Source organism: Diorhabda sublineata, chromosome X, assembly GCF_026230105.1.
Source record: "Diorhabda sublineata isolate icDioSubl1.1 chromosome X, icDioSubl1.1, whole genome shotgun sequence".
In the NCBI taxonomy this organism is placed as follows: Eukaryota; Metazoa; Arthropoda; class Insecta; order Coleoptera; family Chrysomelidae; genus Diorhabda; species Diorhabda sublineata.
The window spans coordinates 1,312,719-1,326,850 of NC_079485.1; the positions used below are offsets into that span (position 1 = coordinate 1,312,719).

At 30.0% G+C, this 14,132-nt stretch overlaps 3 protein-coding genes and 1 long non-coding RNA gene across 4 annotated transcripts; 3 read left to right on the plus strand and 1 right to left on the minus strand.

Annotated features, from left to right (window-relative positions):
* Window positions 1-5: 5 nt before the first annotated feature.
* Window positions 6-2,017, plus strand: LOC130451445 (uncharacterized). The gene is made up of 3 exons (XR_008910735.1): window positions 6-179; window positions 308-445; window positions 703-2,017. It is a non-coding gene; the product is annotated as an uncharacterized LOC130451445 (long non-coding RNA).
* A 1,077-nt stretch (window positions 2,018-3,094) lies between these two features.
* LOC130450685 (39S ribosomal protein L39, mitochondrial) lies at window positions 3,095-5,342 on the plus strand. The gene is made up of 5 exons (XM_056789212.1): window positions 3,095-3,260; window positions 3,312-3,485; window positions 3,538-3,780; window positions 3,830-4,272; window positions 5,059-5,342. The coding sequence occupies exons 1-5, from the start codon at window positions 3,200-3,202 to the stop codon at window positions 5,131-5,133; spliced, it is 996 nt and encodes a 331-aa protein (XP_056645190.1). The 5' UTR covers window positions 3,095-3,199; the 3' UTR covers window positions 5,134-5,342.
* On the minus strand, window positions 5,335-11,392 carry LOC130450684 (digestive cysteine proteinase 1). The gene is made up of 11 exons (XM_056789211.1): window positions 10,849-11,392; window positions 10,572-10,677; window positions 9,179-9,399; window positions 8,294-8,405; window positions 8,020-8,135; window positions 7,670-7,897; window positions 6,787-6,969; window positions 6,488-6,611; window positions 6,265-6,373; window positions 6,018-6,205; window positions 5,335-5,696 (listed from the first exon to the last, which is right to left on the minus strand). The coding sequence occupies exons 1-11, from the start codon at window positions 10,895-10,897 to the stop codon at window positions 5,510-5,512; spliced, it is 1,623 nt and encodes a 540-aa protein (XP_056645189.1). The 5' UTR covers window positions 10,898-11,392; the 3' UTR covers window positions 5,335-5,509.
* A 256-nt stretch (window positions 11,393-11,648) lies between these two features.
* On the plus strand, window positions 11,649-12,864 carry LOC130450686 (proteasome subunit beta type-5). The gene is made up of 4 exons (XM_056789213.1): window positions 11,649-11,889; window positions 11,945-12,143; window positions 12,204-12,397; window positions 12,458-12,864. The coding sequence occupies exons 1-4, from the start codon at window positions 11,758-11,760 to the stop codon at window positions 12,764-12,766; spliced, it is 834 nt and encodes a 277-aa protein (XP_056645191.1). The 5' UTR covers window positions 11,649-11,757; the 3' UTR covers window positions 12,767-12,864.
* The last annotated feature ends 1,268 nt before the right edge of the window (window positions 12,865-14,132 follow it).

The following is a 14,132-nucleotide window of genomic DNA, read 5'->3' on the forward strand; positions in this document are numbered from 1 at the left end:
ACAGAGACGGGCGGAGCTTATACCGACCCCAAACAATTTTGTTGATAATGGTAAATGCCCATAAGCAATTTTTCATTTAGTGTTCCCGTGGTTTATTTGATAAAAAAATAAGACTTTTCAATTGAATATTTTGTTGGAAAAACGTACTATTTAAGAGCTTTTTATTAGTTGTTTCCCAGGTGAGTTAATTTAACATATTAATTCTGCTTTAAAACTTGTTGAGGTTATGTTTATTTTATTTTTGTTGTTAACCTCTGTCATCTACTAATAGTCATGAGTTTTCGAGTATAAATAAATAAATTTTTAGGTTTTTAAGATCTAGGACTGCTTCAGAATGGGTATATGCTTTGTTCCAGACTGTAAACATTACAGTTCAAAGCATCCATGTGTTTTTTCGGTTCCTAAAAAACAAGACCCAGAGGAATAGATGGATTTCTCTCATAAGGTAAAAGAATGATAACATTCACTTTTCAAAGAATTATGATTCAATTTTTTTATTATTATTATTATTACAGAAGAAAAAATAGAGATCCAAGTGAATTTACAAAAGTGTTCAATTGCCACTTTTTAAATAAAGAAAAAAAGAATGAGCCAACTTTATTTGATTTCAATATTCAGAAGAAGTATAATATAAAATCACCAGAAAAAAGATATGCATTTTGTTGCAGAAAGTCCATTAGTCTAATAAACCACTTTTTTTAGGAAGGGAACTGTAAAAAACCTTGTGATCGAGCTACTACCAGGACCCTCAACGGAACCACTACCAGGTCCTTCAACCAAACTACTGCCAGGGTCTTCAAAATGAGATCATGAAGTGACTCAAATTAAACTTGATGCTTCACTACTGAGTCCATCATCTGCATTTCAAGATGCTGAGAATTACTTTTTGCGGCAGCAGGTGGTTGAATTAACAGAGAAGCTGGAAAAGTTATCAACAAGGTTCAGCTATGAAATTGTGGAGAACAAAGGTGCTCATGTACTAATGTATACTTGTATTCCAACCAATGAGCTGTTCATGTTTCTTTTTGAACTAATGGACAGCATTAAATTAAAATATTGTGCTGGATGGAATGTTCAAATCGTTCCTAAAATTGGTCAACTGTTTATGACCTTAATGAAGCTAAGGCTTAATCTTCCACATGAAAATTTGAGTATTAGATTTAGTTGTAGTACAGCTACAGTGACCAATATTATAATTATGTGGATCTATGCTCTACATGAAGTCCTTTCCAATAATTTGATGAAAACTATATCATCAAGACTACAGAATCAGGCCTGCCTCCCTATTGCTTTTACGAATTTTAAAAAATGTAGAATAATTTTGGATTGCACCGAAATTGTGTTGCACCAAACGGTGTAATCACTTTTGTTAGCAAGGCTTATCCAGGGTCTACATCTGATAAAAAAATTGTTGAGGAGAGTAAGGTTCTAGATCAGATGGTGGCTGGAGATTTGATATTAGCAGATAAAGTTTTCTTGATTAAGGAACTTCTCCCTATAGGAGTATCATTAAATATATCTCCATTTTTAATTAACAACACCACAGTTTACAGAATCCCAAGTATATGTAACTCAGCAAATTGCAAAGGCTAGAATTCATGTCAAACGGGCCATCAGGAGAATAAAGTGTATTTTGTAGCAAGTTCCATCATATTATATATCACAAATTTCAATTATCTTTCAACTGTGTACAGCCCTAACAAACTTGCAATATTCTCCAATTAAAGAAGTTGAGGAGTATTATTGGTTGGATCTATACTGTAGGTTATGCCATTAATGTGAACTGATTTGATTAACCATACGGAGTTAAGCCAAAGTACATAGACATATTATAATTTTGAGTTTTAAATATTTTTTATTGTAGCAATATATTCCCTTATTCGACTTTTTTTGTAAAAAGTTTAGAAATTTTTATTTAAAAAATGTATATTTAGATTTTACTTAATTTATAAATGAATTGATTTTTTGTCAGTAGACTACAGTCTTTACAATCTTCAAATAAATTATTAAGCCACAAGCAGTGTTTTAGTTTATTTTACAAGTTTTTAGTACAGAAAAAAAATCACTCAACTATAGTACATTCAATACAGTAATTTAAAATAGCTGAAGTTTGTTTCCAAAATCTTTATTGACAAAATAGCATTGTGCATTTATATTTAAAAACATAATTTCCTGATATCCTCAGCAAATAAAAATTTGTATCGAGTGACTTTTTAGTCTAAAATAAATAGTAAAGATCACATTGAAAAACATATCAAAAATTTTTATTTAATTGTCTAATAACTTTGGTAGGTATTGTTCTATATAGAAATTTTCCAAGAGTGAAATGTTTTCTTTCCACGAATCGTCAAACTCTACAATTGTCACAACTGTTTCCTTCAAGGTATAAATACATGAGTAAAATTTTTTTCTAAATATGTAAAGCTGCTTGAATTTGGTGATAATAATTGTGATTAGTATTTAAGATCAAATTACCCTTATGGTCATAAAAAACTATATATTTATTAAAATTCCTCAATTTTTCGGACAACTTATCATTTCTGAAAGAATATGGACGGTTCACTTCTACAATGGCTTCATCAATTATTCCATCAGGGCTAGCACCAAGGAGTCCTGAATTTGTAAGCCTTACTCCAGTTGGCCGAACATTTAAAATATAAATCTGCTTCAAATGATCTAGATCAGGGGTCTCCAAACTACGGCCCGCGGACAGATTTTGTCCTGCCCGCGGACAAAACTCCTTTTAGACAACATATTTTTTATAGCAAATTAAATTTAGTTTACTGAAGTATTCTAATTCTATTTTGAATAATTATTAATATGACATCTACATTGATATTGTCATGGGCTAACTACTCATAACGTTGTAAGCTTATTGTTTTATATATATATATATATATATATATATATATATATATATATATATATATATATATATATATATATATATATATATATATATTATTTATCCTAAAATTAATCCATAAAATTATTAATTATTAATAACGTTGAAACTGAGTTTTTATAAATATTTAACCGATGTATTGGGAAACTGAAGGTAACGTTTATTTTATAGGTAGCAGCTCCGCCAGGAAAGAAGATTATTCTAACCTACTAAAGTCAATGTTGGTTAATATCGATATACACACTTTTTTATATTCCTATGTAATTTTATTCCTCTTATTAAGAAATATAAAAGATGAATTCTGTTAGTACTATTAGTAACAGATTGAAGAGGTCCATCTTTAGTCATATAAGAAGTAATATTGACAAAATTTTTGTGGAACTATTAAATATTACATTGTTTTCAGGATGTATCTCTGATGATAGGAAACAACAAAATGATCTTTTTAATGATGAACAATCACGACAAAAGGAAGCCGTTGGGCGAGTAGAAAAAATTGAAATTAGTTATGAAGGCATCCCTAAAAATGAAGTACTAGTGATGAATAAAAATATATCTACACCCTACGACTGTGCCAAACGTAAATGTTTACTGACTGGCAAAAATATTTTCTCACTAAATTTATTTTATAGATTTGGGTGATCAGTTGCGTAATAAGGCAGTTGTTGGCTTATTAAATGGCGAGACATTATGGCACATGCACAAACCATTACCTGATTCTTGTAGATTGAACTTTCTTCATTATCATTCACAAAATCCGACATTAGTTAATAAAACATTTTGGAGGAGTTGTAGTTTTCTCTTGGGTGCAGTAGCGTCACAGGCATTCAAAGATAATGTTAAAGTGTGTCTACATAGTTTTCCTAGTCCAAATGGTAAGTAAATTTATTTTTAGATGAAGTTTACTCAATAGAATCTTTGTAGTAAAATCTGGCAGCTTTGTATATGATGTCCAGTTAGAATTAGATGATTGGAAGCCAACAACTGCAGAATTGAAAGTATTATCTATAGAAATGATAAAGTTTTGTCAACAGGAACACCCCTTTGAATATTTAGACGTCTCCACTGACCTTGCATTTGACATTTTCAAAAATAATCCACACAAATCTCAACAAATACCCAATATAGCAGAACATAACAGTGGTAAAGTAACATTATTTAGAGCTGGTACCCATATAGATATTTCTAAAGGTCCCATGATACCAAATACCAATCAAATAGGTAGAATAACAGTAGCAAATGTAATTAAATTGAATACTGATTTTCCGGGTGGACCTATTTATAGATTTCAAGGTGTTGCATTACCAAAACCACTTGTTTTAAATCATTTTGCTTATGGTATACTTGAGGAAAGGGCAAAGTTACTGGTAAGTTTTTTTCCACAGAATAAGTGAATTTTAAGTTATCAATCATAGGCATATTATCACATTATACTATATATTACAGTTGGAAATTATAAAATTATTAGAAGAATTTTAGTCATCAGTTTTGTGAAAAATTTTATGGAACAGGGAAATTAAAATAACTCCAAGATAGTGTTTCTGCTACTTTGGCAAACATATTCAGATCAAACAATATACAGCAAATATGATATGCATTCAGAAATAGGAAGTCATACATTACCAATTAATTCTGAAACTTCTACCAATTTAAATATAAAGGTATGATCTTGATTTCATCTCGTGGGAACTAGTAGCTCAGTAGAAAGCCTGCTTTTATTGGCTCAGAGCATTTCTGCAAGGTAGAAAATTGTTCTTATAAAGTTTTGGAAAGCGGATAGAGACATCTTAAACCAAGACGCCAGCTTGGTTAGAGGTATAAAAGCGTTTTATTGGCTTAGAACAATTCTGTGAGATAGGAAAATGTTTCTAGAACAAGGAGGAAACCAAAAGTTATGCATTCTGATTTTACATTTCCATACTGGATCACTCTTAAATTTTGAGACTGCTAGAATCAAAATGTATTGGGACCTAAGAAGAAAAAAAAGAGTTACATCTTCTCACTAGTTTCCTTATGGGGCATTGACACTTGACACACTTTGTATAGAACATTTTTGTTGAAAAAAACTCATTAAAAATACCATTTGAATTTGTTTAAATGTTATGTTTAGAAAACTGCTTTAAATTGAAAGTAAAATTTGTTTTTATTTGCAGAATCAAGCAAGAATTCCCGGATCACAAATCATTGATAATGAAGATAATACTTTTGCAGCAAACATATCCACATAGAATTGAATGATTTTTTTTCGGTATATCTTCAATTACAATTATTTATTTCTTAGTGAGTTTATTATAAAAATGTTGAACCTTGAATAATTTGATACAACTCATTGTACAATGTCATAAAAATGTTGATCCTGATATTTTTTTTATATTTAATGCATTTACATTAAAACACACTGTATGTAAGGTCTCAAATAAAACAGATCAAACATTCATTAATTTTATTAATTTATAACACCAATCATTGGAAACAAAATTAGTATTATGTGCAAGATAATTCTTGGAACAATATTCAGTAGATTTTTTATTACAACTTAATTTTACTAAAGTAGAGAGAAACTTCAAACTAAAATATCTAACTTTAAAAGGAAATTTGTTATTTTCACATAGTTACATAAGTTGGAGTTGTCATCACACCACAATTGTTATCTTTTGATGACATCAAGATGTAGCCGTCATTTCCCCAATAAGTTGACCAACTGTTTTTAATCAACCAATAGTTTTGTCCCTTGATACTTCCGTACCCAACTGCAAGCACAGCATGATCCAAATCTTCTTCTGTGTTACCACTAAAAACAAATACAGGAAATTTCGGTTTGTTTACATAAAGTAAATAATTTATTGATTGGCAGTGGCATAATTAGTTGTGGGCTAATTAAATAAATATGGGAATTATGGGAACAAAATAAAACGAGCATCTATAATATGCCTTTGCACATGTCTATATTAGTCCACGCTACACTTCTGGTATATCATTCTATTTACATATCAGGTGAAAATATTCATCATTTGCCTCTAATCTGAATCTGCATTATCAAATTAATCTGAATACTTAGGTTGCCAAATATATTATATATTTATAATGGATTTTTTTTTATAAATTTACATACCAGGAGGCATCATAATATATGCCGTTAGAGTAAAAGCTGAAAGTTCTATGACTTGCGTCAATTGCAACACTAATGGGTCCGTGTCGGTATAAAGCCAAGCGCAAAGCATTTTCATCCCCTGAAGTTATATTTACCCAACCTGTAATTTTTGCTACTTTAGGTAAAGAGGTGGCATGACAATATCCATCCTAAAAATCAATAATATATTTGTAGACTGTAGAGTTATTCGTATATTTGTTTTATGTACCTGTCCTAAATATGGACCATAGTCCTCTTCAGTTGGTAAACCTCCATGTTTAAGTATCCATTGATAAGCTCTAAAATCTTCACCTCCATCACATCCATTATTACCATACCTAGAAAAAACGTTCTTTGTGACATGTCATAATAAGGTTTTCTTTTGTTAATAAATAGAATATTTTCACTTATTAGTAAAATATTTCCTAAATATTGGAACACATTTTTCTTACCCCCAAGAACAATCTATAAGTGCCTGTTGAGACAGTCTAACAAGATTTCCATTCTTCAAAAAGTATGCTCCCTCTATTGCTCCAACTGTTCCAAATGACCAGCATGAACCACAAACAGATTGATCTAAAACAAAAGTAACAATGATTTACCCAAAAAACCACAAAATAATTTGAAAATATAGCTTTTTTTACAAAAAAAATTCAGTGTTCTAATAGCAGGGTGTGATTGTAAAAATTCAGATACAAAAAATGAAAACTTTTCATATGTGATTTTATGGCTTATAGTACTGAATACAAACCTTTAACGGGAGTAACTGCACCAAATATTCTCCAATCAAATTGCTGGGGTATATCATCTTTTTTAGTGACATTATATGGAAAAGGTTTTCCACCATTGTAAACTCCTGAATACTTCTTGCCACGGAGAGCTTTCAGTTCCTGTGGTGATTTATCAGCGAGGTGATTTACAGTTAAAGTATAACCTTAAAAAGAAACATTCAGTTTAGAAGGGAAGAATGAAATTTAAGATCGTGTTCGCTAAACACAACTTGATAAAGCTTAGTAGATTACAAAATATCAACCTCTAGTTTCAAGTGGTTAATATTATTTTTCCCTCTGTATATATTTTTTTCTACTTAATATTCTAATAATTGTAGTGAGTTCTAGCATGTAAAATTTCCATCAATCAAAAAAAATTGCTAAATTGTTAAAGCGAAAAGAATCAATTAGTGCTTATATAGATAAAGAACAGTATAAAACTTAATTTAAAAGTTGAAGTGTGAAAGACCTAAACTTCATCCAAAAACCACCTAACTTTATGCCATTAAAAGTAGAATCACAAAAGAATTTGGGCTTTACATCTATACCTACAAAATGTAAATTTTTTCAATGAAATGAAAATGAATCCATAGAACTATAAAATAACCATAACTAAGTTGGAATTTCTGGAACTGTTGGTGATATTCATACTGAACACACTGTTCACACCAATACTCACAAATACACTGTCTGATGCGCGTTTTAATAACCAAGTTATCATCTTCAGAAACTGAAGGTAAACTGTTTACCTTTACTCTTGAGAGGATAAACTGGTTATCGAAATGCGTGTCAGTCAGGTAATTGTTAGTGTTGGTGAACAGTGTGTTCACAAAATGATCATAATTAAAAACAAGAATAACATACCTTTATTTTGTCTATTAACTGAATATATGAATCTAATATTCTGTGTAAATATTGATTTCCGCATGGTGTGCTCTTTTTCATCTGCATATTGTCGTCTATGTTTATGAATAAATTTTTTAAACTCAAAATCAAGATGTCCTGTATATTCTGGTTTAATAAATTCAGCAATGGGATTGAATGTGTAAATATGTTTATCACCTGGTCCAGGGAAAGAACTACATACCATATCTAAAAAATACCATTTTACTTATATATGTACTATGTACTGTGAATCTATCTAGAAAATATTTAATATCTGGCTTTATTGTAAAAATTTAAATTACGAATTTGGTAAAATCACAAAAACTTACCAGTTGCTACTCTGAACGTGTCTTCTGGAATATCTGAAGTGTCATAGAAAACATAGTCTAAATAATAGTGATCATAATGGCTGCCTAACAAAGAGTTGAATCCTTTCATTTCATATCTGAAATTATATGATAATTAGAAAATGAGAACTAAGGTAATATACTAAGAATATGGACATATGAGGAGATTGTTTCGGAATACATCGAGCTCAACAGAAACAGCATTATATCAATTATAATATGATATATAAATCAAGAATATACTGGTTTTACTAACCTTACTGGTACTTCTCCTGATTTAATCCACATGGAGTATTTATTTATTTTATGCCCAATGACTTCAACCAGTACCCATTTTTCAGTTTCGAACCCATTTACTACTTCAGTACCTATGACATAAGGAGGAAAGGAATTTTGATTTTTAAGAATATCAAAAGAGTGATAGACAAAAGTCAAAATTGGAAATCATGACATCAAAGAAGTATGGAAGAAAATCACTTTATTACGGGGATTCAAGGAGTCTCATTATGTCCACTGTTCAAATTTGTAACAAAACCATATAATAAAAATTTTCAAAATATTTGTTAACAAATATGAACTTATTCAAATATCCCTATAACAACAACTCAGGAGCTAAATATTTCATTTCCATAAAAGATGTTCATACGCCACTGAGGATCTTCAAATCTCATAATAATTCTATGGTTATATAGGGTGAGTCGGGAGGAGCGCACCAAACTCTAGGAATACATGTGAAAATAAGAAGTTTTTAACAAATTGTGCGAGACTGGTAAGCTTCCCAGTGCTAACATATCATCTGAACGTGCTACTCGACAAGGTTTGGTAGAAGTAAAAAATATTCTACATCTAGTAGAAGAAGATGCAGCTACTAGCTCACGAAGAATTGCCACTCAATTGGGAATTCCACAAAAAAGAGTGATAAACACTTGTAACTATCATGTATGGTCGGACGAAAATTATTTCCCAGACGATGAAAACAAATAGAGGTTTAAAGAACAGTACTTATAGAAATATAAATATTATGTCTGCTTTTAAAATTATAACATTAGTAATAGCATTTGTGAAATAATAAACCCATTTTATAACTAACACAGCAAATATACATTATTATAGTTTTTCACATTACCAAAAATAAACATACCTTCTTTTTTGAAATCTGTTAAGTCTGGTAAAACAGATTGAGGGGTAATTCTGTTTTCACTTGTTCCATTAACTTGTAGACAAGTCCTTACATTTTCTTCTGTTTCTGTTGTAATAGGTGCTACTTTTAAACTGGTTCCATATCCTGTACCACCCAATTGATAAGTTTGTACCATGTCCCCATAATAATCGATTCGAGATTGTTTGCTTGGTTCATCATACCTATAATTAAATAAATATTTTCATGACATTGCATTAAGTAAGAATGATGTAAAATATAATTGGTTCACTATACAGTGTTATAAAACATGCTGACTCAAATATGTTCACAAGTCATTGTCCTGCAGGGGCCAATTATTGATAATTAAGTTAGAGTAAGACGAAAAGATTTTTTTTACCCTGAAGAGACATTTAATTCATAAAAAGTGAAGTTGGATATTATTGGAAAATTGTCTAACATAATTTCAATATTAATAAGTTTTGGGGTAATTTTATTATAAATTTCAGCAGAAACCTAAATATACCAGGCTTTTTATTATTATCTTAACAAAAACTACAAGTTAGATTCTATTCAAAGATCATTTTGTCAATATATACTCTGGAATGGAAGTTAGGTTTTCTCTGTTACAATTTGTCATAGTGGAAAATGTACAGACAGTTATTGTAACTAATATCTAAAATAGGCCTATCTGCATGAGATTCAGAAGATTAGCAGAGACTAACGTAGATGTGAGAAAGTCGTATCAAAGAAGTCTCTTTTCCTTTGTCCAAAAAGTCTTTCCTATCAAAAAGAATGTGTGATATAGGCCACAAACCCTTAATAATTAATTTCTGAAAACTCTTATTAAGTCAGTCAAAATATCACAGATTCTGAATGAATTTATAAGATATATCCATATATGAGGGATTAATTAAAAAATTATATTGTTTGTAAGTTTTAGATTGAATATCATTTTGTAGGATCGTAAAAACTTATAAATATCTATTTGAATTTTGTAAATAAATTTTTATATTGAGAATATAAACATGAAATTAGAGATACTAAAGTTTAAGAGTTCAACTGATATCAATGCTGAATACACCAGAAATCAAACTTTCATATTCATCACACATTTATTGTAATTAATAAGTCAATATTTGCCAAACAGAGATTGTTCCTTTACTTTCACACTTTAATTTATGAATTCACTTAAAAATTTAATTACATGAACCCTATACTATTTGGGCCAAAAAGGCTATTTTTGTTACTTTTTAAAAATACAAAAAACATAGCTATAGATTAATATTGTAGTGTATAGTAGTGCTACAATAAGCACAAAGATAAGGCATTTTTTTTTTGTTTTGATACCATCAAAAATGTTTTCTTAACTTGAACAATAAGTAATATCACATACCAACAAGAGAATGGTTCTTGTATCTCCGCATATGGAATATTTAAGACCCCTTTCACAGAATACGTTTTCTTCCAAACAGGAGTCGGTGGATTTGGATCACAAATACCTAAAAGAAGTACTTTTATTCAATATATTTTTAAAAAGTGCTAATTTGGTTATCTAATTAAATTATAAATTAAGAACTCCTAATACAATATTAATTTTTAAAATATCTATTTAAATTGAAATGAAAAATTAATTCCTTGAATTGTAATTGTATAATCATGGATGGAATTACCTAGAGAAATGAATGACGACACCAGTAACAATATATTGAGTGAACCCATAGTAAAGTATTTAAACTCTCTGCATTGAAATATTTCATAACACTATACTAAGAAAAAACTAAATATCCAGAGATTCGCTATATCACAAATAATACTGAAATGATAATCTTTGCCACCGTCAGCCGGTATTTAAACAAAAGTGCTTCTGTTTAACATTTTGTGGTCAAAGTTCTGTAAAATACTATACAAGAATCTATTGTTCTTTTTCACTAAATTCAAGGACAGAGGCGTCTAAGATAGTTTTATACAGAAATTAATTTATTAAAAATAAAAAATATAATGATAATGAAAACACTTATAGCAATTAAAGTTCAAGAATTCTCTATATAAAAATAAAATATTTGTATTGGTTTACTCTCATAATGGTTAGGAATTATTTATACGCCAATGAAGATACCACGAAATATTTCCAAATAAACTATTATACAACGTTATTCTAAATATTATTTTTTCAAATAATTTTTGTTAATTATGCTATTGAATTTCTGTTGTGATGATTTACATAATTCATTCCATAATCAGTTAGAGATAAAGGAAATAAAATAATGTATGAAGAGTTGCGTACCTACTAGGTACTTTTTTAAATAATTCATTATATTCTAAATGCGACGCTAATCATAAATAATTTTATTATGAACATATTTTTTTAATTTTTCTTATCCAATTAATCAATCAACAAAAAATTTACTGTAGTTAGTCGAAAATTGTAACTGTATATCTGATATAACGTAGTCGTAATAATACAAGAGTTGATATTTGACATTGACAGTAACTAAATTTCTGTTTATTCATTCCCATCACTGGTTATAGCTAAGACTAATAGTTCTTCAGATAGTGATTGTAAGAAAATTAAATTAAAAATGAGTTTAGCCGAAATTTGTGGTTTGTCGGATGACAGTTCCAATGAAAATTCGTTGTATAAAAATGATTTGCATCAATTTTGTACTAATTTCAACAGTAACATGAGTTTGCAAGTACCTCCATTTAGTGATGTAAAAACCATTTAAATAATATTTAAATATAATACCTAATTGTATTTGATTTTAGCCTGCGAATAGTTTTTCAGGATTCACGAAAGATGATACAGGACGTGAATTGAAAATTAACTTTGATCATGGTACAACTACATTGGGATTTAAGTATCAAGGAGGAGTAGTTCTTGCAGTAGACTCTAGAGCTACTGGTGGTCAATTTATTGGCTCCCAAACTATGAAGAAGATTGTAGAGATAAATGATTTTTTATTAGGTAATTTTTCAGTACTCTAAGAATTATAAGTAACAGTAACATTGTTTTGTGTTTTTCTAGGCACATTAGCTGGAGGAGCAGCTGACTGTGTATACTGGGATAGGGTACTGGCAAAACAATGCAGAATGTATGAACTTAGAAATAGAGAACGTATTTCTGTAGCTGCTGCTTCTAAATTAATGGCAAATATGGTTTACAATTATAAGGGAATGGGATTATCTATGGGCATGATGTTAGCTGGTTGGGATAAGAGGGTATAAATATAAACTTTCCAATAGAAGTTTATTGATAAAATGAATAAATATGTTTTTCAGGGTCCTCAACTGTATTATGTAGATTCAGAAGGCCTTCGAACAGCAGGAAAAGTATTCAGCGTTGGATCTGGTTCAATATATGCTTTTGGTGTATTGGATTCTGGTTACAAGTGGGATTTGACAGATGAAGAAGCCTATGATTTAGGCCGTAGATCAATTTATCATGCTACTCATAGAGATGCATACTCTGGTGGTATAGTAAGGGTTTACCATATGAAAGAAACTGGTTGGGTTCATATTGATAACAATGACTGTAGTGAATTACATTACAAGTATATGGAAGAAAAGGAAGATTTGGAAATTGTATGATTAAGTGTTTGATCTAATTTTTTAAAAAAAGCCTTTCAAATAAAGTCTAATTTGTACCTTTTATGTTAACATTAAAATAAAACCTTGATCCTGTAAAATTTCAATTTTATATTGGTCATAATTGTACAATATATATTAATTGCAACAAGATTAAAGGAGAAATGAAAAACAGGTCAGTTGTTGAAAAGTTGGAATGCATATTCACAATTGTAACTGATCTATCAGGTATCTATGTACATATTCTGATTTATATCTAATTAGTGGTTATGTCGCACTGTAACCTTAAGGTCTATTATACCCCATGTCAGGTCTGTTCTGGTACCAATGTTTAGAGTAAATTGCTTCTCTTAAAAGCTTCTCACAGAAAGCATTTTTGTCAACATTTTCTGTATAAAGAATTTTAATGTAAGAAAACTTAAACCTATAAAATTCAATCATTTGACCTAAGGAATGAAGCTTATTTTTGTTTATCTTCAAATATTTTTGCAGTTTTAATGTAGATTTATCTGCAGTTATTTTTCTGTAAAAGATTTTTAATAGTGGATATTAGCTTAATGAATTGAATTAATGGATGATGACAATACTCAAATTTTGGTTTTGATAGTTATTATTTATGTAAACATATTTTGAAAATACTGCACAGGGGTCGTTTCATTAACTATACCAATTGAAGAAAGTAATGGCAGTGCCGGATCATGGGGAGGGCTTGGTGGTGCTGAAGCAAAGTCGCGCGTGTCTTGTGTGTCACGGGTCGTTGTTTTGCTTGCTTTATGTTTTGATTCGCAGTAAAACAAATGCAGACTTAACCAAGCTTGAGCTGCTTGAGCGTATTCAGTGCATCGTAGAGTTGAGGGCATGACATTGACTGTTTTAACCTGACGAAGAGATCTTCTTTCGGTTTCGTTTTGGATGGATTAAATCGCACTGTTTGAGATTATTATTAAGAGCAGATTCGGAATGTCATTACTACAATACATAGTCTTGAATTTTTATGTAAAAGCCAAGATCAGTATTTGAATTATTTTTTGCATGCAAATATTAATTAAGTATGTATTTTATCTTCACTAGAATCCGATGGAGGAAAGATAAGTGGTAGTTGTGTTAGTGATGTGATTGGTACTTCGGTTATTCTTTTGCAGATATTTCCAATTACACAGTACCTCACACGCTATCTAATAGTTCAATAATTACAGGTATTTATCATTTAAGCTTTAAATATCAAAAGGCAGAAGTAAGACAAGAAGCGGCAGATTTGTTGAAAGGTATGACAAAGCTTGATAATGTTTTTATGGCAATTTTTTGGAATAAAGTACTAAATAGATTTCATGCCACTAGCCAGTGTCTACAGAAGGCCAGTGTTGATCTT